Here is a 27500-nt window from a genome sequence, read left to right as displayed (position 1 = left end):
TAACGGTCCACAGAAAATACTCTTCGGTTAAACTGCTTTCATCAAACCACCAGTTGTGTGAAAACAGCTGTGGCTATACTTTCATTTGCGCACGTTCTAATAAAACTCTCTCCGCTGGTGCTCTCATTCACTCACAGCACTGTCCTTGAAGGCATCTCATCCACTCACAGCACTCCCCCCCCCCCCCCCCCCCCCCCTGTGGTTTTGTTGCTGGCAACGTGCCAAACTGCAACCACTCTTGGCTCAACATCAAGAGAAGCACCGTTTGGAAAATAGGTTTTAACTAGGGATGCTCGATATTGGCTTTTTTACCGATACCGATATTGTCCAACTCTTCATTTCCGATACCGATATCAACCGATACCGATATATGCAGGGTTTCCCCCCCCCAAAATGTTTTATAATTTCAGGTAATTAACACAACATTATGCATACTTTTGACAATAAATAAAATCAGAATTTGTTCTTACTTGCTTGCCTGGGTAAATAAAGGTTATAGAAAAAAAAAAAAAAAAAGAAAAAATTTGAAAACCGATACTTTCCGATATCACATTTTAATGCCGATATCGGCCGATAATATCGGTAGGCCAGTAATATCGGACATCCATAGTTTTAACCCTTTCACTACCACACTGCCAAAGGGTTAACCCATTTCCCTGCGACGATACAGGAGGTTAACACTTTCACTGCCACGCGACGAAGGGTCAACCCTTTCACAATCACACTGCCGAAGGTTAACCCTTTCACTACCACACTACGGATGGCAAAGAGCAGTTCCCTCCCCCTCTTATGTATATATTTCCTGTTAGGATCTCCGTTTAACAGTACTGTATATTTGCATATCTTGTATGTCACAAATGTAACAGTACTGTATATCTGTATGTCATGTATGTCATAAATGTCATAATTCGATTCGATTATTAGATTACATTTTTATATCTGTATATCTGTATATATGTTGTGAATGTCATAAATGTCATGATGAATTGAAAATGGGGGACCCTGATGTAAACAAGACAAAAGTCTTTCTCTGGTCTGCATCCCCTTAACAATTGTGTGTATTGAGCCGTACTGTACCCATTCTGCAATCTGTTAATAAAGTTTTCAATCAATCAATAAATCTGTCCACCACGACCTGTACGAGGATCCACGTTTGTTAGCCTACTGACGTTATAGTGGTCAGACCCTTTAGCAGGTGTTGGTCGACCGCGACCGACCCGTCAGTAGTCACCGTGATGACACTACTAGGGATGTCCGATATTATCGGCATTTCTATAACCTTTATTTACCCAGGCAAGCAAGTAAGAACAAATTCTGATTTTATTTATTGTCAAAAGTATGCATAATGTTGTTATTCCACAACAAGAGATATGTAATGTTAATTACCTGAAATTATTCCATTTTTTGGGGGGTGAAACCCTGCATATATCGGTATCGGTTGATATCGGTATCGGAAATTAAGAGTTGGGACAATATCGGTATATCGGTATCAGTAAAAAAGCCAATATCGAGCATCCCTAGACACTACAGAAGGAAACCATCTCACCTGTGATGATACGTCTGCACCGTGATGCGCCTGGGACTGTATAACTGATGGTTCACCCTTTACCCAAGCAGGCCCCTGCTTACCTAGCAGACCCCCTCACCCCCTATACCAACGTCAGGGCCCTCAGATCGGCTGACAAGGGTCTCCTAATCACCCGTACAGTAGGTCCAATTACAAGTCTAGGGGGGGCGAGGGGGGGGGGGGCGGGGGGGGGCGTGCTTTTGCGGTCGCAGCCCCTGACCTCTGGAACAGCATCCCCATGTCCATCAAATCTTCCCCCTCCATCCAAACTCAAAGCCCACCTATACCGCCTGGCCTTCCCTGACTCACTTTGACTCTTGCCTTGCTTGTTGACGTGTTGTTTGGTTTCCTTGACTATCCGTTGGTTGTTTATATTTTCCGTTTATTCTATACTTTAGCACTTTTCTTTGTTTCTAGCTATGCGACTTACTGTGAAGCACTTTGGTTGACAAGTGTCATCATGTCTAAATGCTGTTTAATATACTAACCTCCACTGTAGCACTCAACACTTTGATGAACATTGTTACTCAGCTGATAAGAGTTGTGCCCTTCCTGATGACTTGTTGTACAGAACTTGTAAGTCGGGTGTAGAGTAGACCAACCTAGTGTCAGTCTGGGGAACAGTGTGGTATGAATATGTGTACCGTTACACCCCTAGTATGTAACCTTCCTGCTTGTGCCCATTGGGTCAAAGGTTAAAAAATGTCACCTTCCTGCTTGATAGACAGGTGAGCTCTAGCTCACTACGAACTAAGAACCATGTTGAGGGACATGCACACTACCTAGGGCTGTCTTAAATACTTCGAAGCTTCGTTCGATGGGCATGGGATTCGAATATGAAAATAAAAATCGATTATTAAAAACAAAAAAATAAAAAATAAAGATATGAATTTTTATTTTTGCAAAATCAACTCTGCCTCTTTGTTAATTACAACAAGCAATGCTGTTTGTTATTTAAGATGAGGTCGGACTCGGCACTGACAGATTTGTGTTCATTGTGCTGCTTTTATAAAGCCTCAAATGACGGCTTACAATATTTCATGAAAGCAAAGTGTTTCGTTTGTCTGAGATTTAAAAAGGTTTAAACTGTACAGCACTGACAAAGTTGAACAAAGTGCTGTACAAGTCCCACAACATTAAAAAAAAATATATATATTTCTTTTGAAAAAAAAAAAAAAAAAAAAAAAAAAATTTATTTCAAAGCTTCGAATTAAAATCAAATCTTGGCCCCGAAGCTTCGAATTCCAAAAAAATAATAATCGAAGGTCAGCCCTACTACACAACACTACACGCACACAGACTACACACACAACACTACACACACACACACAACACTACACGCACACACACTCGTATCATTAGACAGTAGCCTACCTGTGCCAATAGTAAACTATCATTAGCCTACCTGTGCCAATAGTAAACTATCATTAGGCTGTACTTTGTAAAACATTTATTGTCTTGTATTAGAGGCATCATTTTCCAAAATTCCAATATTTGATCTACATTTGACTAGCAGTTTGCTAGTCAAATAATTTATTTAATTACATTCAAATATTGAAATTCATTCCGACGGTATATAATATAATATAATACACACACACCGCTACACACCCTCACAGCACTACACAAAGCGATTGGAAATCCTGCGTCGCAAAGCGGCCGACCCGGGTTCGATTCCCGGACCCGCCGTCCTTTGCCGAATGTCTTCCCCCCGCTCTTTCTCCCGTTCTTCCTCTCTCTCTCTCTCTCTCTCTCTCTACCGGACTGCCCGGTAGTAAAGAAAATAAAGATTAAATCTACCAAAAACAGTAAAAAAAAAAGAAAAAAAAGATGTCCCAGTACAATTGATAAAACTAAGAACCTCTCTCAGAGCCGTCAGACAGTTAGGTCTGGTATGGTTTATTCTTAATCCCCGAGGGGGAACATGGTTTGCCACCAGAGCGAATACAAAATACAAAATACACAAACGAGAAACAATAACATACAGTACAAGTTACATAACACAGTACAAAGAAGAGCCTCTCAACACAGAGCGAGCGGTGTTCGTTAAAGAATTTAACTGCGGCAGGAACAAAGGACCTTCTCAATCGCTCAGTAGAGCATCAGAAAACTACTAAATGAGCTTCGCTAAGCATCAAATAATACATTGTACAGAGGATGGCCTTCAAAAGATGGTATAGCGTTCAATTTAGTCCTAGTTCGCTCGGCTATAATGATCTCCAAGGAATCAGGAGGAAGGGGCCAATCACTGAGCCAGCCTTTTTAATAATTTTATTTATACGTTTTTTGTCAATGACCGTGCTGCTGAAAAAGTCGAGACTTGGCTTTCTTGAACACAGAATCTGTGTTCTTCTTCCAGTCCAGCTTGCTATCCAGGTTTACATTGACTAAGCTAACCTCTCTCAGAGCCAACGGCTAGGTTTACATTGACTAAGCTAACCTCTCTCAGAGCTAACGGCTAGGTTTACATTGACTAAGCTAACCTCTCTCAGAGCTAACGGCTAGGTTTACATTGACTAAGCTAACCTCTCTCAGAGCTAACGGCTAGGTTTACATTGACTAAGCTAACCTCTCTCAGAGCTAACGGCTAGGTTTACATTGACTAAGCTAACCTCTCTCAGAGCTAACGGCTAGGTTTACATTGACTAAGCTAACCTCTCTCAGAGCTAACGGCTAGGTTTACATTGACTAAGCTAACCTCTCTCAGAGCTAACGGCTAGGTTTACATTGACTAAGCTAACCTCTCTCAGAGCTAACAGCTAGGTTTACATTGACAGGAAAACGACTTTGACTGTGGTCAGAAGTGAACCCCAGAGAGAGAGAGAGAGAGAGAGAGAGAGAGAGAGAGAGAGAGAGAGAGAGAGAAACAGAGAGAGAGAGAGACAGAGCAAAAGAGAAAAACACAGAGAGAGAGAGAGAGAGAGAGAGAGAGAGAGAGAGAGAGAGACAGAGCAAAAGAGAAAAACACACACAGAGAGAGAGACTGCAAAAGAGAGAAAGAGAGAGACAGAGTAAGAGAGAATGTTGTGTTCTGCCAAAATGGCCAAAGGCATCTGAGAAGCTCCAGTTTCACAGGAGTGTGCAGGCGTGTGCGCATGTTGCTGTGCGTGTGTATAACTGTATGTGTGTATAACTATGCGTGTGTATAACTGTATGTGTGTGTATAACTATGTGTGTGTATAACTATGTGTGTGTGTATAACTATGTGTGTGTATAACTATGTGTGTGTGTATAACTGTATGTGTGTATAACTATGTGTGTGTATAACTGTGTGTGTGTGTATAACTATGTGTGTGTATAACTGTATGTGTGTGTATAACTATGTGTGTGTGTATAACTGTATGTGTGTATAACTATGTGTGTGTATAACTGTGTGTGTGTATAACTATGTGTGTGTATAACTGTATGTGTGTGTATAACTGTGTGTGTGTATAACTATGTGTGTGTATAACTGTATGTGTGTGTATAACTGTGTGTGCGTGCGTGAGAAGAGTCAATGTATCTCTCTCTCTCCCTCTCTCTCTCCCTCCTCCCTCCCTCTCTCTCCCCCTCCCCCCTCTCTCTCTCCCTCCTCCATCTCTCTCTCTTCCTCCTCCATCTCTCCATCTCTCTCTCTTCCTCCTCCATCTCTCTCTAGCCTTGTTGACCTCTAGCAGCAGTCAGGAGGGAGGGAGGGAGGGAGGGAGGCAGGGCGTGACCCTCAAGTGTTCCTGCTCCTCTGGCCAGAGACCCGTCTGGAAGGACATGAGGTCGAGACCGACATCTAACCGAGAATAATAAGAGAGCGAGTCAGCCCCCAAGATCTAACCTAGAATAATAATAAGAGGATGAGTCACAACATCTAACCTAGAATAACAACAAGAGGATGGGTCACAACATCTAACCTAGAATAACAAGAGGATGAGTCACAACATCTAACCTAGAATAACAACAAGAGGATGAGTCACAACATCTAACCTAGAATAACAACAAGAGGATGGGTCACAACATCTAAACTAGAATAACAACAAGCGGATGAGTCACAACATCTAACCTAGAATAACAACAAGCGGATGAGTCACAACATCTAAACTAGAATAACAACAAGAGGATGAGTCACAACATCTAACCTAGAATAACAACAAGAGGATGAGTCACAACATCTAACCTAGAATAACAACAAGAGGATGAGTCACAACATCTAACCTAGAATAACAACAAGAGGATGAGTCACAACATCTAACCTAGAATAACAACAAGAGGATGAGTCACAACATCTAACCTAGAATAACAACAAGAGGATGAGTCACAGCATCTAACCTAGAATAACAACAAGAGGATGAGCCCCAACATCTAACCTAGAACAATAATAAGAGGATGAGTCACAACATCTAACCTAGAACAATAATAAGAGAACGGGTCACAACATCTAAACTAGAACAATAAGAAAAGGACGGGTTACAACATTCTAAACAATAAGAAGAAGATGGGTCACAGCCCCAACGTTCTAAACTAGAATAGTAATAATAATAAGAGAATGGTCACAATGTTCTAAACTAGAAGGATAAGGAAATCCTAAAAAGAGATTCACAATAAAGTACAATGTTAAATAATAATAAATGTATAGAGGATCAACAACTTTGGTGTGTCTGTATGTGTGTGTATATGTGTGTGTGTGTGTGTGCGTGTGAGTATGTGTGTTTGTGCGTGTCTTGGGGAGTGTCTTAACAAGTTTTTCTTTTCCGTCTGTTACTTCCTGGTAGTCGGCGCTCGCAGCAAGGCATCGTGGGAAGAGAGGGCACACTCAAGGCCAGACATCAATGGAGAGAAAACACACACACACACACACACACCACACACACACACACACACTGAAGTAAAAATGAGAGGAAATGTTCCATGTATATTCCAAAACTCTCTCTCGTCACAGTGTGAAGGAATGTAATGTGTGTAGCCCGAGGCTAAGATGAGCCCTAGGCCTACACACACACACACACACACTCACTTATAGATACACAAACACGAATGTGTGTGCACACACACACTCATTCATACAGACACATATTATCTATGTGCGCACACTAGGGGTTGGGGGGGGGGGAATCGATACGTAGTAGTATCGCGATACTTTGCGTGGCGATACTGTATCGATACGGCACTTTGTGTAAATCCGGTTTCATCTCTACATTATGCATCAGCGTTGACTAGGGCTGTACAGTAGGGCTGTACAGTAGGGCTGTACAGTAGGGCTGTACCGACTAGTTCGAAACTTCCTTCATAACGTTGACATTCAAAAATTCTAAATCAACATTAGAATTTAATTCAAATTTCGAAAACTATTATAGTATATGACTCGTCATACAAATTTAAATAAAACATACTCCCCCCATGTTGACCTTGAAAAACCGGTAAACCGGCGGGGCTAGGTGGCGCAGTAGGCAAGGCACTCGCCACCAACGCAGGATATGCTGGGATCGAGTCCAGCTCTCTGCGTTGGCTGGTCGTTCATACTAACACAATTGGCAGTGTTAGGGGGTGGGAAAGCTGGTGGGTGGGGATCGGACGTTGTGGACAGTGACTCCTACAGGTCGGTTGGTGCGCCTGCGCAGCAGAATCAGGAAGCAACGAGGGCGGCGTGTCCCTCCCACGCAGACCCTCGCCGCTGAGAGATCACGCTGTGCAGGTGAAAAGATGCGACGGCTGCCTCCTCGTGTACCGGAGGGGACACATGATGCAAGGCTCCGTCCACATTGCAGCCGGCTTGTGGGAGGCATGGCCTACCAACGTTCGAGACAGGGGAGGGGAGAATTGGACGATACAAAATTGAGGACGGGAGAAAAATAGAAAAAATGGGGAGAAAAAGTAGATCCAAAAAAAAAAAAAAAAAAACACGAAACCGCCTGTAGTGTGGTAGCGAAAGGGTAAACCGTCTGTAGTGTGGCAGTGAAAGGGTAAACCGTCTGTAGTGTGGCAGTGAAAGGGTAAACCGTCTGTAGTGTGGCAGTGAAAGGGTTAACCTTCTGTATTGTCGCAGTGAAAGGGTTAACCGTTTGGTAGTGTGGCAGCGAAAGGGTTAACCTTATGTATTGTCACAGTGAAAGGGTTAACCGTTTGGTAGTGTGGCAGCGAAAGGGTTAACCTTCTGTATTGTCACAGTGAGTAAGTAAGTAAGTAAAGTTTATTTATATAGCACTTTGGTAGGGTGGCAGTGAAAGGGTTAAGGACCGTCGGGAGTTCATTCAGTGAGCTAGGAGGGGCATCGTGGCAACATGCAGGTTTACCCTGTTCAGAGCAAACTCAGGGGGAGATGAAGGACCAGCCAGTCGGTCACGGGCTCCATAATGTGACTGAATTCGGTCCAATAGAACCCAGGACGCCTATCGCAAAGAGTCGGGGGTTCCCCCGTCGTTCCTGGCCAAATTCCCAATCAGGTCTCCGACATCAAGGCCACCTAATCATCCCTTCCCCTTAATTTGCTGATATCAATCCCTGTTTCCTTTGTGTAGTGTGATGTGTGCCTGGTGCCAGTGTATGGTAGCCATAGTGTAGTGTGTGATGCGTGCCTGGTGCCAGTGTATGGTAGCCATAGTGTAGTGTGTGATGTGTGCCTGGTGCCAGTGTATGGTAGCCATAGTGTAGTGTGTGATGCGTGCCTGGTGCCAGTGTATGGTAGCCATAGTGTAGTGTGTGATGCGTGCCTGGTGCCAGTGTATGGTAGCCATAGTGTAGTGTGTGATGCGTGCCTGGTGCCAGTGTATGGTAGCCATAGTGTAGTGTGTGATGCGTGGTGAAGGAGGCAATTTCCACCCTACATTGTAAAGCGCTTTGAGTGTCTAGAAAAGCGCTATATAAATGCAAGTAATTATTAATTATTATTATTATTATTATATGTGGAGTTAACCATTTCACTACCACACTAGCAAACGGTTAACCCTTCCACTGCGACGATACAGAAGGTTAACCATTTCCACTGCCACGCGACAAAGGGTTAACCCTTTCACTGCCACACTAGCAAACGGTTAACCCTTCCACTGCGACGATACAGAAGGTTAACCATTTCCACTGCCACGCGACAAAGGGTTAACCCTTTCACTGCCACACTACCAAACGGTTAACCCTTCCACTGCGACGATACAGAAGGTTAACCATTTCCACTGCCACGCGACAAAGGGTTAACCCTTTCACTGCCACACTACCAAACGGTTAACCCTTCCACTGCGACGATACAGAAGGTTAACCATTTCCACTGCCACGCGACAAAGGGTTAACCCTTTCAATGCCACACTACCAAACGGTTAACCTTTCCACTGCGACAATACAGAAGGTTAACCCTTTCACTAGAGATGTTCCGATACCATTTTTTCATTCCCGATCCGATTCCGATACCTAAGCTTTGGGTATCGGCCGATACCGATACTGATCCGATATCAGTGCATACATAAAAAAATATATATGAAAAATAAATATTATATAAATTATAAAACTTTTTATTTTTATTTTATACAGCTACTGTTTTATATATACTGTTTTTTAGTAATAACTATAAAGTAATGGTATTTATTCAACAACAGGTGATTGTATAGATTAGTATTAGTATCAGTAATTGAAAACTATCTCAATGAGTTCACCCACGGAAAGGTTGTTGGCACATTAGTTCCACACGGAAATTATTCGTTGCTGCACTTGCTTCCACAATGCTCAGTTTTTTTGTTGTGATTTTTGCACAATAAATATTCAACATTCTCTTTTGAGACTCCGCCTCAGACTCTTATCATTTGGCACTAAAAGCTAAACATTGTCACCGATATGGCTGTCCGCAACATGTCATTAATTGTGTACGCGAGGTGGTCGATCAGTGACGACGTTAACGTGAGCTAACGTTAGGTTAGCTAGCATGAGCTACCGGTAGATGGAAAGACTGTAACGTTACTGGTGAAAATGTGATTTAACTTGGAATACTCCTCTGCCAACTTGCTGTACTTTGCTTGCAGGTCTGCAGCCATTATTGCTGGATTATGAATAGCCCCAACTTTAGCCAAGGTAATGTTAAAGCTAAAACTTTAACGTTAGTTAATGCTAGCTTTCGGTTAGCTGTTCAATGCTAATAACACCACCAAGCGAATCCGTCAGAGCTTCCCGTCAACAGCGCTCTGTCGGGACGATGGCAAAGTATCTGGAAAGTATCTGCTGTTAAAATGACAAATGGCATTGACACACTAATTCACGGTCGGTTAAAAACACGTTTGTTTTATAATGCTCACTCAGCAGACCGCAGTGTTGTTGATAAATTACGTCATATGATATGGTATCGGAGCGCAGAATTAGAGGGTACTCACCGATACCAGCATTTTAGGCAGTAACGGCGGCATTTCCGATACTGGTATCGGTATCGGAACAACTCTACCTTTCACTGCCCTTTCACTGACAAAGGGTTAATGGGACAATTGTGTTTCACCGAAAGGATTAAACGAGCGGATGTTGCGGAGAACGCACCGTCGCCGATGTCGTCGGGTGACCTGGTTTTTGCGATGCTAAGCTAGTTTTTGGCTAGCGGTCTTTCCTTTTTATTTTTAAACTGCAGCTTAACATTCAAAATCCACCGCCTTATCAGAGAGAGAGAGAGAGAGATGTACATTAGAAGGCTTTGTTCACAAGACCACAGCTGCACGGACCACAGACGAGGCCAGGAGAGATCTATTAATAGTCTTTTCCTATAGCTGCAGAGGTCTATAGTGAGAGGTCTATAGAGAGAGGTCTATAGAGAGAGGTCTATAGTGAGAGGTCTATAGAGAGAGGTCTATAGAGAGAGGTCTATAGTGAGAGGTCTATAGAGAGGTCTATAGTGAGAGGTCTATAGTGAGAGGTCTATAGTGAGAGGTCTATAGAGAGGTCTATAGTGAGGTCTATAGAGAGAGGTCTATAGTGAGGTCTATAGTGAGAGGTCTATAGTGAGAGGTCTATAGAGAGGTCTATAGAGAGGTCTATAGTGAGAGGTCTATAGAGAGAGGTCTATAGTGAGGTCTATAGTGAGAGGTCTATAGTGAGAGGTCTATAGAGAGGTCTATAGTGAGGTCTATAGTGAGAGGTCTATAGTGAGAGGTCTATAGAGAGGTCTATAGTGAGGTCTATAGTGAGAGGTCTATAGAGAGAGGTCTATAGAGAGAGGTCTATAGTGAGAGGTCTATAGTGAGAGGTCTATAGTGAGAGGTCTATAGTGAGAGGTCTATAGAGAGGTCTATAGTGAGAGGTCTATAGAGAGGTCTATAGTGAGAGGTCTATAGAGAGGTCTATAGTGAGGTCTATAGTGAGAGGTCTATAGAGAGAGGTCTATAGAGAGAGGTCTATAGAGAGAGGTCTATAGAGAGAGGTCTATAGTGAGAGGTCTATAGTGAGAGGTCTATAGAGAGAGGTCTATAGTGAGAGGTCTATAGAGAGAGGTCTATAGAGAGAGGTCTATAGAGAGAGGTCTATAGTGAGAGGTCTATAGAGAGAGGTCTATAGTGAGAGGTCTATAGTGAGAGGTCTATAGAGAGAGGTCTATAGTGAGAGGTCTATAGTGAGAGGTCTATAGTGAGAGGTCTATAGTGAGAGGTCTATAGAGAGAGGTCTATAGTGAGAGGTCTATATAGAGGTCTATAGAGAGAGGTCTATAGTGAGAGGTCTATAGAGAGAAGTGAGAGGTCTATAGAGAGAGGTCTATAGAGAGAGAGGTCTATAGAGAGAGGTCTATAGAGAGAGAGGTCTATATAGAGAGAGGTCTATATATAGAGAGGTCTATAGTGAGGTCTATAGTGAGAGGTCTATAGAGAGGTCTATAGAGAGAGGTCTATAGAGAGAGGTCTATAGAGAGAGGTCTATAGAGAGAGGTCTATAGTGAGAGTCTATAGTAAGAGGTCTATAGTGAGAGGTCTATAGAGAGGTCTATAGTGAGAGAGGTCTATAGAGAGAGGTCTATAGAGAGAGGTCTATAGAGAGAGGTCTATAGAGAGAGGTCTATAGAGAGAGGTCTATAGTGAGAGGTCTATAGAGAGAGGTCTATAGTGAGAGGTCTATAGAGAGAGGTCTATAGTGAGGTCTATAGTGAGAGGTCTATATAGAGAGGTCTATAGTGAGAGGTCTATAGAGAGAGGTCTATAGTGAGAGGTCTATAGTGAGAGGTCTATAGAGAGAGGTCTATAGAGAGAGGTCTATAGTGAGAGGTCTATAGTGAGAGGTCTATAGTGAGGTCTATAGTGAGGTCTATAGTGAGGTCTATAGTGAGGTCTATAGTGAGAGGTCTATAGTGAGAGGTCTATAGAGAGAGGTCTATAGAGAGAGGTCTATAGTGAGAGGTCTATAGAGAGAGGTCTATATAGAGAGGTCTATAGTGAGAGGTCTATAGTGAGAGGTCTATAGTGAGAGGTCTATAGTGAGAGGTCTATATAGAGAGGTCTATAGAGAGAGGTCTATAGAGAGAGGTCTATAGTGAGAGGTCTATAGTGAGAGGTCTATAGAGAGAGGTCTATAGAGAGAGGTCTATAGAGAGAGGTCTATAGAGAGAGGTCTATAGTGAGAGGTCTATAGTGAGAGGTATATAGAGAGGTCTATAGTGAGAGGTCTATAGAGAGAGGTCTATATAGAGAGGTCTATATAGAGAGATCTATAGAGAGAGGTCTATAGTGAGGTCTATAGAGAGGTCTATAGAGAGAGGTCTATAGAGAGAGGTCTATAGTGAGAGGTCTATAGAGAGGTCTATAGAGAGAGAGTCTATAGTGAGAGGTCTATAGTGAGAGGTCTATAGTGAGAGGTCTATAGAGAGAGGTCTATAGTGAGAGGTCTATAGTGAGAGGTCTATAGTGAGAGGTCTATAGTGAGAGGTCTATAGTGAGAGGTCTATAGAGAGAGGTCTATAGTGAGAGGTCTATAGTGAGAGGTATATAGAGAGGTCTATAGAGAGAGAGTCTATAGTGAGAGGTCTATAGTGAGAGGTCTATAGAGAGAGGTCTATAGTGAGAGGTCTATAGAGAGAGGTCTATAGAGAGAGGTCTATAGTGAGAGGTCTATAGTGAGAGGTATATAGAGAGGTCTATAGAGAGAGAGTCTATAGTGAGAGGTCTATAGTGAGAGGTCTATAGTGAGAGGTCTATAGAGAGAGGTCTATAGTGAGAGGTCTATAGTGAGAGGTCTATAGAGAGAGGTCTATAGTGAGAGGTCTATAGTGAGAGGTATATAGAGAGGTCTATAGTGAGAGGTATATAGAGAGGTCTATAGTGAGCGGTCTATAGTGAGAGGTCTATATAGAGAGGTCTATAGTGAGAGGTCTATAGTGAGAGGTCTATAGAGAGAGGTCTATAGTGAGAAGTGAGAGGTCTATAGAGAGAGGTCTATAGTGAGAGGTCTATATAGAGAGGTCTATAGTGAGAGGTCTATATAGAGAGGTCTATAGAGAGAGGTCTATAGTGAGAGGTCTATAGAGAGAGGTCTATAGTGAGAGGTCTATAGTGAGAGGTCTATAGAGAGAGGTCTATAGTGAGAGGTCTATAGAGAGAGGTCTATAGAGAGAGGTATATAGAGAGAGAGGTCTATATAGAGAGGTCTATAGTGAGAGGTCTATAGTGAGAGGTCTATAGTGAGAGGTCTATAGAGAGAGGTCTATATAGAGAGGTCTATAGTGAGAGGTCTATAGTGAGAGGTCTATAGTGAGAGGTCTATAGAGAGAGGTCTATAGTGAGAGGTCTATAGTGAGAGGTCTATAGAGAGAGGTCTATAGAGAGAGGTCTATAGAGAGAGGTCTATAGAGAGAGGTCTATAGTGAGAGGTCTGTTGTGAGTAGAGCTGCCGCGATTACCGCATTACCGCGGTATCGCTGTTACATCACGGCCACCGCAGAGTAGGCTGAATACCGCATCACCGCTGTTTTTTATAATAATAATAATGAAGTACCCTCCTCTCGTTGGGCTTTCGGCTCTGCAGATATACCCTACTTCTCTATCGAGGTTCCAAGCGACCCTATTGGGTACCAGAAAAGTCACGTGAAACATTGCAGACCACTGATTGGTCAGAAGAGAGACGCGTCACACGTTGGGAGCGTCCTGCAGTTTTTTACATCCTGAATGTCAGCCATTGATCAGAGCTCATCACAATACGGCTAATAACGTTAGCTTTAGCTCCCCGCCGGAGTGGACTACCATCGCTCATCAGGAGTACTAAACGAGACATAATGATTTTACTGTCTGCAACGAATGTTATAATAAAAGCCCTTCGTTCTATACACTTGTCTGATTGAAAACTTTATTAACAGACCACAGAATGGGACAACTCAGCACGCTCTGAGCAAAGAAAGGAACTGAGATGGTCCGGTAAATACGCTGATATTGAACGTATAACTATATAATGGTAATGCCACAAAACGAATGCCTTTATTATAAAGTAGTAACTTTATAGTAATAATAATAAGGAAGGGTCGGGGGGGTAACCACCCCTGCCCGCGACACCGAGTGAACGGCGCACGACCAGAGGGGAACTTTGAATCCGTGTTTCACTTTCAATAACTAATGCGTGCTTGCCGAATCCCAAACAATATTCATGCTGCAAAGTCATCCTCTAAAGATCGACATTTAGACTAGAGGCAGGCTATATGCTATAAAAAGTAGACTACTACAAAAAAAAAATGCATTCAAACTTTTTTTTTTTTTTTTTTGTGCGTGCGGTAATACCGCGGCGGTAGGAAATATTTTGCAAATCCGTGCGGTAAGGAAAACATCAGTACCGCGGCAGCTCTAGTTGTGAGAGGTCTATAGTGAGAGGTCTATAGAGAGAGGTCTATATAGAGAGGTCTATAGAGAGAGAGGTCTATAGAGAGAGGTCTGTTGTGAGAGGTCTATAGTGAGAGGTCTATAGAGAGAGGTCTATATAGAGAGGTCTATAGAGAGAGAGGTCTATAGTGAGAGGTCTATAGTGAGAGAGGTCTATAGTGAGAGGTCTATAGTGAGAGGTCTATAGTGAGAGGTCTATAGTGAGAGGTCTATAGTGAGAGGTCTATAGTGAGAGGTCTATAGTGAGAGGTCTATAGTGAGAGGTCTATAGAGAGAGGTCTATAGAGAGAGGTCTATAGAGAGAGGTCTATAGTGAGAGGTCTATAGTGAGAGGTCTATAGAGAGAGGTCTATAGTGAGAGGTCTATAGTGAGAGGTCTATAGTGAGAGGTTTATAGAGAGAGGTCTATAGTGAGAGGTCTATAGTGAGAGGTCTATAGAGAGAGAGAGGTCTATAGTGAGAGTCTATAGAGAGAGGTCTATAGTGAGAGGTATATAGAGAGAGGTCTATAGTGAGAGGTCTATAGAGAGATGTCTATAGTGAGAGGTCTATAGAGAGGTATATAGAGAGAGGTCTATAGTGAGAGGTCTATAGAGAGGTCTATAGTGAGAGTCTATAGAGAGAGGTCTATAGTGAGAGGTATATAGAGAGAGGTCTATAGTGAGAGGTCTATAGAGAGGTCTATAGAGAGAGGTGTATAGTGAGAGGTCTATAGAGAGGTCTATAGTGAGAGTCTATATTGAGAGGTATATAGAGAGACTAGTCAAAAGTCACAAATAATCTGTATAGTCAAAGTCATGCCTCTTAAGAGTTAATAACAATCTGTATAATCAAAGTCACGCCTCCAAGAAAAGTTAACCATAGATAACAATCTGTATAATCAAAGTCTAACCATAGAGCTAACCATAAAGGAGTTGACTGAAGGCTTCTTGTCCTCTGCAAAAGCATGCAATTGGTCCACTGATGGATACATCTTGATATTTGTCTAGTATAGTGTGTTCATTAGACGGGTGAAATCCTCTTTCAGTGCCTCTGTGCCCATTTTCTTAGGCAGTTAGCCTCGCTGGTATGTGCGCCATTAGCGTTAGCCGCGCTTCTAGGCCTCTTTGCTTTTGGAAAGAATGATTTATAAAAAAAGAAATTATGCTGAATACAAATTATGCTGAATACTTTGAAAACAAATTGAATAAGCTGGAAGAGCTTGAGTGGCAAATGTCATTGACTGTGAATCAAGTATATACTGTATGATCAACGCAACGTGACTCAATGACTCATGAATCACTATGACTCAAAATAAAAGAAAGTTAAAAAAAAATTAAATAAAATGTAAACGCTTTTTAGTGCATTCGAGGTTGGCAGTCGACTACGGCTCCTTTCGATCGATTAGTCGGCTATTCCACTAATCGAGGTCATCCCTAGTGTGGTGTGTGTGTGTGTGTGTGTGTGTGCGTGTGTGTGCGTGTGCAACACTCACCGATCTGCGACACCTCCACCGTGACGGAGTCGGACGTCTTCTCGGCCGCCAGGTACCAGGACCCTCCTCTTCCTCCCTGGATGAAGGCCCTCACGGCGCAGGCGTACGCCCCTCCGTCCTCGCCACGCACCCCGCGCACCGCCAGACGGAACGCCCCCTCCCCCGTGCGCTCCAGCGCCAGCGCGCCGCCCGAGGACCCGTTTGAGGCCGCCGGCGCCGCCACCACCCCGTTGCGGTCCAGGGAGACGAGCCGGCGGCCGTCGACCGACCAGGCGACCTCGAGGTCGAGGGAGGGGAGGTTGTCCGCGGCGACGGTGCAGAGGAGGGTCAGCGTGTCGCCCACAGAGAGGAGAGAGGAGGAGGAGGAGGAGGAGGCTGTGACGACGAGGGACTGAGCTGGACGGAGGAGGAGGAGAGAAGAGAACAAACCACAACGTTAGTCTTTTAAACAGTCTCTCCCGTTTTTGTAGTTGAATCAGCGCCATCGTCGTCGTCGTCGACCTTTATTTATTCTCGAAAATACAATTGTCTAGTGATGCACCGATGTGAAAATTGTGGCCGATACCGATAACCGATATTAATATTGCTGTTCTGGCCGATACCGATATTTACAGATGTCGATATCTCTGTATAGAAAACACTTTTTTATGATAATCAAATAAAGAGCTATTTTCCAAAACGCATACTTTTTTTTTTACTTTTGTAACTTATTTTCAGAAATGACTGATATTTTTAAACTATTTAAGGCCAAAACATGTATATATAAAAAAAAAAAATATATATATATATATATATATTTATTACATGGCGTTTTCACATTCGCCGAAATGCTTGCTTGTGATTGGTCAATAGCGCTCCGTTACCCCTAGCAGCGGTCAATTATCACACAATAATGACCGCTGTGCACAGCTGTTCGCAATCAAGCCCACAATAATGACCGCTGTGCGCAGCTGTTCGCAATCAAGCCCACTGACATCAGTGCTGCCGGGGAGCCTGCCGGCGATGACAGGGGGCGGAGCGACGAGCGGAGCCAGAAGCCCAGAACCAGTGTTGCGAGTCGATGTCAAATGAATTAGGTATATTGTTAGTAAGTTAGCCATGTAATAAGTGGGATAATGTATAGCTATACTCGATCATTGTCGCAAAATAATTGACCTTCACTGACGTTTAAAACACCTCGCCGAGGCGGCTCTGTATTTTAAACTCTGTGTCGGTCAATTATTTTGCGACAATGACCTCGTAGCTATACATTATCCCTTACATATATTTTTATCTGCCCATATCGGTGCCATCTTGATATCGGACCGATACCGATGTGTAAAAAAACTGCCATATCGGCCGATATTATATCGGCGGCCGATATAATTGACGTCACCCTCGTTTTCAATGTCGTCGAGACTTTGCAGACATTTCAATGCACACATTTCTACAATATAACAATAATAAATATTAATAACTATCTATATAGTACTAAATACTAAAAATACTACTAAACTAAATACGAGAGTAGATATTAAATATCAAGGTTACGTCACTCTGATTTAGTCGATTCAACTAAGTTTACGTCACTCTGATTTAGTTGATTCAACTAAGTTTGCGTCACTGATTTCACTGATTTAGTCGATTCAACTATGTTTACGTCACTCTGATTTAGTCATGATTGATTCAACCAAGTTTGTTTATTCGTGAATTTCTTCTTCTGCAAAATAATAATCATAATAATAATAATAATAATAATAATAGGCCTGTGGGGGACAGAGAGACACGCCCCCCCCCCCCCCCCCCACCCCATGCAGAGGAGAAGAGGAAAGTAGGAGAATGAGAGAGAGGAATGAAGAGGGGATCAAAAAAACTAATAAAATCCAGCTTAAACGAGAGAAGCTACAGAGGCCTGTAGTGAGGCTTTCAGTAAAACTACACTCACGTATTCCTAGTGCTAGGGAATCACACAGCCACCAGACCTAGCTCAGTAAAACTACACTCACGTATTCCTAATGCTAGGGAATCACACAGCCACCAGACCTATCTCAGTAAAACTACACTCACGTGTTCCTAGTGCTAGGGAATCACACAGCCACCAGACCTAGCTCAGTAAAACTACACTCACGTATTCCTAATGCTAGGGAATCACACAGCCACCAGACCTATCTCAGTAAAACTACACTCACGTGTTCCTAGTGCTAGGGAATCACACAGCCACCAGACCTATCTCAGTAAAATCACGTATTCCTAGTGTTAGGGAATCACACAGCCACCAGACCTATCTCAGTAAAACTACACTCACGTATTCCTAGCTTCAACTAAGTTAGTTGAAGCAACTAAATCAGAGTGACGTAAACTTGGCTGAATCGATTAAATCAGAGTGACATAAAGTTAGTTGAATCGACTAAATCCGAGTGACATAAAGTTAGTTGAATCGTGACATAAACTTAGTTGAATCGACTAAATCCGAGTGACATAAAGTTAGTTGAATCGACTAAATCCGAGTGACGTAAACTTAGCTGAATCGACTAAATCAGAGTGAGGTAAACTTAGTTGAATCGACTAAATCAGCGTGACGTAAAGTTAGTTGAATCGGCTAAATCAGTGACATAAAGTTAGTGTTAGGGAATCCCACGGCCACAGGACCAGATCTAGCTCAGTAAAACTACACTCATGTATTCCGAGGGGTGTAAAAAGTACAAAGAAATTATTACTCAAGTGAAAAGTATGGGTACAGTCTCAAAATCGTACTCAAGTAAAAGTCAGAGTATCTGGCTGAAAACACACTTGAGTAAAAGTAAAAAGGTTTCTACTTTTAAGTGTACTTAAGTACTAAAAAGTAAAAGTAAAAACTTTTTTTTATTCCGGGGCAATGAAATGTTCCGTTTCGTCCTCTTCATCACTTGCACTATGGTTTGTGGCCATCTTCTGTAGCTTGTCACTCTGACTGTCTATTCTTCTGATTGATAGCAGGTGTTTAATCAAAGATCCCCCGCTTTCTAGTCTTGCACAAGGACCAATCGGCATGGGTATGGGCGGGTTCATTTTCCATTGATGGGGATTTGATTGGCTGGTTTTAACTAAAGTGCGGCCGCAGGATTAATAACGTTAATGTTAGTTCGACGAGAGAAACACATTTTTTTTTAAATTCTCTGAAATGTAATTGAGTAAAAGTACAAGTATACAAACCTAATAATACTAGAGTACAGGCCACGTGAGCGGATCGGCGCGGCCGAGAAATCCGCTCTTCGCTCTTTAAAGCTTGGTCCGCTCCGCTAATCACTCATGTTGACCCCGCCCCCAAGTCGCTCTCCGCTCGCTCCCCGCTCACCTTGAATCGAGCGCTCCCCGCTCCCCGCGCCAGATCGCTCGGCAGATTTTTTTTTTTTTTTTTGAGCATGGTGTAAATTAGCTCAAACTACAACAGTCTACACCCCCTGGGCCCCTTAACAATTGTTTGTATTGAGCCGCATTGTAATTGTACCCATTCTGCAATGTTAAATAACGTTGTTTATCCATTCACTAGCTCTATTAAGCGATGATAGGCTAGCCGAGCCACAATGCTATGGTCGCTGCCATTAACGTTAGCATGTAAGCTAACGACAACAACAATGGCGTCGATACTTTTTCTAACAGGAGTGAGTGACAAAGCCTGAACAGGATATCACAGGTTCACCCTTCTCATTGGTTGAAAATGGCCTTCATGTTTGTACATCGCCATCTGTTGCTTTGGCATTGTACTGCATGTATATATTACATCAACAGTGTTAAACCACTGTGAGCGGCCTGGAGTGGATTGGAGCGGAGGAGAACTCTCGCTCCGGACGTCGCGCCGACTCATTTTAAAACCCACTCCTCGCTCAGGTCAAAACCGCCCGCTCCGCCCCCCGCCGCGCCGCTCACATGGCCTGCTAGAGTAAAGTACAAATCCCCCAAAAACAGTACTTAAGTATTGTAACAAAGTACAATTACTCAAGTACTTTACACCCCTGTCTGTGTATTCCTAGTGTTAGGGAATCACACGGTCACCAGATCTAGCTCGGTAAAAACCTGCATCCTCCAAGGCGGAGGACAAAGACGGGACGCGTAAATATTAAAGGCAACCAACTTGTGTTCAGCTTTTCGTTCAGCGTTTCTCTGATTGGCCACACGGCCAATCAATCAATCCACTAGCACACGCCCTTGTGTGACTGTACTAAACTCTTCCACCACATGACCGACATTTGACATACAGTACACCTCCTATCTATGTTGGGATTATGTTTGGTCATGACAAAACCGCTACTGTTATACAAATAAAGTTATTATTATTATTATTAGTAAGCTGCCACCACCCACTTCAATGACAGCTCTCATATTTGCGAATGCATAAACTATATCTTAAATTATGGCGATGTGTCTAATATGGCTGTCGCGAAGTCATTGATAAGCGACAGCCATATTAGACACATAGCCATAATTTAAGATATAGTTTATGCATTCGCAAAATATGAGAGCGCTTGTCATTGAAGGGCTTCCTACAACGGAGGAACGGCCGCTGCTGCTGCTGGAGCTGAACCGAGTCAAGCCGCGGGCGGTGCACGGAAGGCGGGGACAAACCACCGCATCGCCCCGCTGGCGCTTCAGCAAGCAGCCTCCACAGCTCCAGTTAACCTAATTTATACCGTAATGAATCATTAAAAAATATACCGTTAACTGGAATATGTTGTTTCTTTACACATATGTTGGATTATGTAATTGGGTTGTCATGACAAAACAAAAAAAATCGCTACTTTACATCAGGGTGAACGCTGTTACACTGCCACCACCCACTTCAATGACAGAGCTCTCATATTTGCGAATGCATAAACTATATCTTAAATTATGGCTATGTGTCTAATATGGCTGTCGCGAAGTCATTGATAAGCGACAGCCATATTAGACACATAGCCATAATTTAAGATATAGTTTATGCATTCGCAAAATATGAGAGCTCTGTCATTGAAGGGCTTCGTTCTACAACGGAGCACGGCCGCTGCTGCTGGAGCTGGACCGAGTAGAGCCGGCGGCGGTGCACGGAAGCCGGGGACAAACGCGTGAATCGAGATAGTCCTAACACTGTAACAGTGTTTATTATTAAGAGTCAGATAGTCCTAACAGTGTTTATAGTCCTAACACAGTGTTTATTAGTAAGAGTCCTAACAGTGTTTATTATTAATTAACGTCATAAACGAACTACCAGATGTATTTTCTAGTTCAGCGCATTTCATAACTGTATGGGCTTTGTTTATACGTACAGTGACGAGTGAATCTACCGTTGGTTGTTAAAAACGCGAAACATAATAATCAGTCAGCAGCGCTCCACTGCTACCGCAGCCCAACACAAGTTGGTTGCCCGCGCTGCCGCGCTTGCTCCTTGGATTTCATTTGGGACCATCGGCGTATTTAGACCACTATCACTAGGGCACGTGCCCTAGTGATGATCATCTGTGCCCCAGTGATGAAAAAAAAAAAAAAAAAAATGTTTTTTTTTTTTTTTTTTTTTTTTTTTAACAAATGCTTTTTTATTTTCCCTTTTTTAACATGATCAAATGGTCATTTAACATATTTTTTACTTCGCTTTGAAATATTATAGTGAAATATTTTGCACTGCATTTATCTTGTTGAAATCCTCCAACAGGCTCTTTTTTGTAAGTTGACTGGTTTGCACACCAATAATACAGTGCAATAATAGAATAGTAGAATAGATAGTAAAATTATGCAATAGAATGGCCAGAGTAAAATAGTGCTACAGTACAATCAACAGCGGGGTGTATTAGAAGGCTATGGTGAAGAGGTACGTTTTTAGCTTATTTCTGAAAATATTAAGAGATCTAGCTTCCCTAATGTCCATAGGTAGTGTGTTCCATAACTTTGGTGCATAGTTAGCAAAGGCTGCATCCCTGATTTTCTTTAGACTGTGGCTTGGAACCTTCAATAGACCAGTAGTAGATGATCACAATGTTTATACTTTGTATATAAGGAGGAGGACCTTGAAATCAATTCTAAATGTTACCAGAAGCCAGTGTAGGTTACTTACTTGTAACTTCGGGTTTGATCCAAGGAGTAAGTTGCCCCATATTGCTCTGTAACATTTCTCTTTTTGTTATAGGACCGACTAGTAGGATTTCAGTTTTGCCCTCATTTAATTTTAGGAAGTTGTTCGTCATCCATTTGTTTATTGCTAAGAGACAGGCGGAAATGGAGTTTATAGCTGTGTGATCATTTGGTTCAGCGGAGATGTACAATTGTGTGTCATCTGCGTAACTATGGAAACATACATTGTGCTTTCTAATGATGTCTCCTCAATGTTCAATGTTCAATGCAATGTTCAATGCAAGTAAAGCACTTTAAACTTTAAGTATGACTAAATGCTTTATTGACTATATATATAGTAACTGTTCCAAAATGCATAGATTTCTATGTATTTTAGGGGTTTGGGTGGCTAGCTCTTTTTAATATAAATGTCAGATTGTTTTATTTATTTCATAGATTTCTATGCATTTCAGGAGTTTGGGGGGCTGGCTCCCCAAAATAATTAAATAACATAACCCTAACCTAACCCTAAAACCGAAATAAAGTTAAAAAAAAATAGTTACAAAATCCACCCATTTTCGCCCACAAACCGGCCAAAACCGGCCAAATTTTTTTCCCGGTCGCGCTACGCGCTCCCGCTTCGTAGTTGTTGGTGCCCTTCTGTGCCCTACTGAAGTGCTGGGTCTAGATACGCCCCTGTTTGGGACGTGGGACGGCTGCGCTTGCCTGCGCGGCCAATCAGAGAAAAGCCGAACACAAGTTGGTTGCCTTTAATATTCACGCAGACGGGACAGTGCTCTCACTTGCTCACACAGGCGTGGAATGAGTTGCCTTTGACCATCAAACGGGGCTTGAACCTGTGTAGTTTCAAGGTGAACTTTAGGAAGCGGCTCCTAGAAAACGTAACGCAGGAGACGGACAGAGGGAGGGAGGCGTCCTGCTTTACTGTGATCTGTACATGTTGTACTTATTATATTAACAATGTTGTATTTTACTTTTTAATCTAACTTTTAGCAATATGCTGTATGCTGAGCTGATAACGATGTTTATGTAAATACTATGCGCCGCCGAGACCAAGGAGCACAGTGGAAATAAGTATTAAAGGAATAATTCCGTTTTTTTTTTTTTTTTTTTTTACTACTACTGACCAAAGGATGTCGATGCCGTTCCTCCTGCTAGCTCCAGATAGTTAGCCCTTTCACTGCCACACTACAGCAGGTTAACCCTTTACTGTCACACTATCGGTAGTGTGAAAGTAAAGGGTTAACCGTCGGTAGTGTGATAGTAAAGGGTTAACCTTCTGTAGTGTGGCAGTGAAAGGGTTAACCTTCTGTGTATTGTCACAGTGAAAGGGTTAACCGTTTGGTAGTGCTGCAGTGAAAGGGTTAATGCCAGCCACAAACTGAGACAAAGTCAAGCTCCCGTTTGTACAAAAGCCACAGTTCAGAGTAGATATTAGTGGTGGGGGAAATATTGATACAGTCAGTGGTTGCTTTGGTGATTTCATACCTGGTTGCGCGGTGTTTTAATGACGTCACGTGCACTCACGCTCCCAGGCATGCGCATAAATGTTCCCTCACGTCCGCACAGACTAAAGACGATGCCTAATTGCCTCTCGGAATGGAACGTAACACATTTCATTCACAAGTTGTGTGTGAATGTATCCGAGGACGTATTTGAACACACCTGACGACCGGCGCTATTGTTATGCAAAGTAGCCCAGGTGGGTACTTACTTAGCGAGTTGGCGCATCAGTCGAGTGCAGCGCATTCTTGTGTGCACGTGTGTCGTGCATGTGTGTGCGACGCGTGCTCCTGCTCACAGACCTGGTGGAACGGCGTGCAAACCCCGTCCCATGACCAACGCACCACTGCATACAGTATAGTATCGCGATACTTTGCGTGGGGATACTGTATCGATACAAGGACGCCAAGTATCAATATTTTATTATGCAATAAAAAAAAATCTTCTTTTGTATAAGGAAGTTGCATTGTTCATTTCAATACCTGTAATAGTACAGTAGTCACACACACACACACACACACACACACACACACACACACACACACACACACACACACACACACACACACACACACACACACACACACACACACACACACACACACACACACACACACACACACACACACACACACACACACACACACACACACACACACACACACACGTGCATTCAGTTCAGTTGGAATATGACTGTAATACAAACAGTTCAGTGTGTCAGGTACATGCAACACAGATCACAGTGTTGACATTGTAGGATATATCATTAGATAGGAATAAACGCACTCAGTCAGTGGAGCCGGTTAATAAGGTTTATTAGCCAGATAGATCAAACATGATAAGATAGTCAGAGAAATGGCTGAGGCCTCCGCCTCGGGTGATCAGCTACACGACCCAGGGGGACGAGAAGAAGGAACCACGTAGGGAGAAAGGGGGGAGGGGGAGCTCCATAAGATGGGTCAAGTGGGTGGGGGGGGTCTGGATATCCTCCACAACATCTGTCCGCTTGAGAAAATGCCATTTGCTGCGACGATAAAAACGATTGAAGTGAGATGAACGGACCGAAAACTTTATTTTATTACATAAAACACGTCGACAATGTTTTTACTTTGCAGTTGAAAAAAGGTAATAAATCGCAATATTAATATCGCAATATTAATATCGCAATACTCGGCACATCGCGATATATTTTGAATCGCAATACTATCGTATCATGACTTAAGTATCTCGATACTATCGTATCGTGAGGCCTCTGGTGCCCCCTAGTGGATTATCAGTGGGAGCTGGAAACAACGGCCCACTTCGCCTAAACTATGGTATGAAGAACGGCATGGATTTAGCCGAGACCAAATCAACTGGTGACGAGTAAGAAATAAGGTTCCAAAACCTTAACCCTTTCACAACCAACACGACAGACGGTTAACCCTTTTTCACTACCTCACACGACAGACGGTTAACAGTCCGTCGTGTGGTTGTGAAAGGGTTAACCCGTTGTCGTGCGGCAGTGAAAAAGGGTTAACCTTCTGTAATGTCGCAGTGAAAGGGCTAACCCCTTGGTAGTGAAAGGGTTAATAAGGTTCCAAAAAAGTTAACAATAAAAATGAATATATATATATATATATATATATATATATATATATATATTGTTTGTTTGTTTATTGTTATTTGCACTTACAAACATACATTCTGGAATAAAAAAAAGTAAAAGGTGAACAGTTAAAATGTGCAGGAAAGGTCATAAAGCATTCAAAACCCCTCCTGCCTGTGACACACGGAGAATAATCTGGACTATAATACATCTATTATTTCCTTTACCCTTATTTGGTTTCAAACCGTCCTTGGCCCGCTGCCTCTTTGTCCCTTCGATATAAATCAAACGCACCCTCGCAGAGTGCCAACGTAAACACACCGAGTAAGACACCCAGTGATGTCCGTCTGTGGCGCCTGTTGTGTTGTACCCTGTGCCCGACGATAGCCCTGTTCCAACTAGAACTCCAGGGTTCCCACAGACATTGTAGAATGAAATTCAAGTACTTTCCTAAGCACTATTTTTCATTTTAAAAAAGGGCATTTAAAAAGGATACAATTCACTTTTAAATGCCGTTTTGTATAGACAAAATGAATCAGATCCAATAGTTATGGCTTAAAACCAATTTCCGACAATTAGTTACACTTTAAATGAAATAAAAAATATATTTCTCGATTCAGAACAATTTGATCGTGGATGAACAAAACGTTCAATGCGAATGGTTGATTTGAATTTCAAGGTCTTTTTAATTAAGCACCTTGTTAAAAAAATTGGCTGTTCAAGGAATTCCAGGCCTAGACTTTTTTTTGTAAAAGAAATCAAGCACTTTAAGCACTTCAAGGACCTTATGCGAACCCTGTAGAATCAGTCCTACTGGGGAACCTGACGATAGCCCTGTTCCAACTAGATCAGTCCTACTGGGGGAGGGAATCTGATCACCCAGGACGGTCCAATAGAACCCAGGACGCCTATCGCAAAGAGTAGGGGGTTCCCCCGACGTTACTGGCCAAATTCCCAATCAGGTATCTGACATCAAGGCCACCTAATCATCCCTTCCCCTTAATTGGCCGATATCAATCCCCGTCTCCTGAGCCGTTCAGCCATTGTGTGTAGTGTGATGTGTGCCTGGTGCCAGTGTATGGTAGTCAGTGTGTGTAGTGTGATGTGTGCCTGGTGCCAGTGTATGGTAGTCAGTGTGTGTAGTGTGATGTGTGCCTGGTGCCAGTGTATGGTAGTCAGTGTGTGTAGTGTGATGTGTGCCTGGTGCCAGTGTATGGTAGTCGGTGTGTGTAGTGTGATGTGTGCCTGGTGCCAGTGTATGGTAGTCATTGTGTGTAGTGTGATGTGTGTCTGGTGCCAGTGTATGGTAGTCAGTGTGTGTAGTGTGATGTGTGTCTGGTGCCAGTGTATGGTAGTCAGTGTGTGTAGTGTGATGTGTGCCTGGTGCCAGTGTATGGTAGTCGGTGTGTGTAGTGTGATGTGTGTCTGGTGCCAGTGTATGGTAGTCAGTGTGTGTGTAGTGTGATGTGTGTCTGGTGCCAGTGTATGGTAGTCAGTGTGTGTGTAGTGTGATGTGTGCCTGGTGCCAGTGTATGGTAGTCAGTGTGTGTAGTGTGATGTGTGCCTGGTGCCAGTGTATGGTAGTCGGTGTGTAGTGTGATGTGTGCCTGGTGCCAGTGTATGGTAGTCAGTGTGTGTAGTGTGATGTGTGCCTGGTGCCAGTGTATGGTAGTCAGTGTGTGTAGTGTGATGTGTGCCTGGTGCCAGTGTATGGTAGTCACTAGTCAGTGTGTGTAGTGTGATGTGTGCCTGGTGCCAGTGTATGGTAGTCAGTGTGTGTGTAGTGTGATGTGTGTCTGGTGCCAGTGTATGGTAGTCAGTGTGTGTAGTGTGATGTGTGCCTGGTGCCAGTGTATGGTAGTCAGTGTGTGTAGTGTGATGTGTGCCTGGTGCCAGTGTATGGTAGTCAGTGTGTGTAGTGTGATGTGTGCCTGGTGCCAGTGTATGGTAGTCGGTGTGTAGTGTGATGTGTGCCTGGTGCCAGTGTATGGTAGTCAGTGTGTGTAGTGTGATGTGTGCCTGGTGCCAGTGTATGGTAGTCAGTGTGTGTGTAGTGTGATGTGTGTCTGGTGCCAGTGTATGGTAGTCAGTGTGTGTTCAAGTTCAAGTTCAAGTTCTTTAATAGTTGTCATACAGAAGTACAGAATACTTTCATACAAAATGCTTCTTACTGTTACGCTCCAGAGACTGTGCTAGACAAGATAGTATCAAATAACATAATATAGCATGTAATTTAGAAGAAGAAAAATGAGGTCACAGTGTTCGGTATAGACATATGTACAATGTTCTGAGTTACCATATAATATACAATACTATGCAGTGTACTAATGTACAGTACTATCTAGTGCAAAGCAGAAATGGGATGAGGTACAATTTTAGGTACAATTTACAGTAAGGTGTACGAGTTGTAGTGCAATCCTTCATCAATAAATATAAAGTGTGGGGAGTGGGTGCTACAGTGTGTTTGTTTAAAGTTGGTGTGTGCTATAAAGTGTGTGGAGTGGGTGCTACAGTGTGTTTGTTTAAAGTGAGTGTGTG

The 27500-nt window shown here is 42.9% G+C and overlaps 1 protein-coding gene across 1 annotated transcript in view; it reads right to left on the bottom strand.

Moving 5' to 3' along the window:
* The window catches only part of ptgfrnb (prostaglandin F2 receptor inhibitor b), a 198089-nt gene that overhangs the window by 88454 nt on the left and 82135 nt on the right, over positions 1-27500 (bottom strand). The window contains exon 5 of the mRNA XM_084330038.1: positions 15815-16210. Coding sequence (XP_084186164.1) covers positions 15815-16210 — 396 coding nt within the window. The remainder of the gene's footprint in view (positions 1-15814; positions 16211-27500) is intronic.

This window comes from Notolepis coatsorum (assembly GCF_963971535.1).
Source record: "Notolepis coatsorum genome assembly, chromosome: 1".
In the NCBI taxonomy this organism is placed as follows: Eukaryota; Metazoa; Chordata; class Actinopteri; order Aulopiformes; family Paralepididae; genus Notolepis; species Notolepis coatsorum.
This window is presented reverse-complemented; position numbering and strand designations above follow the sequence as displayed.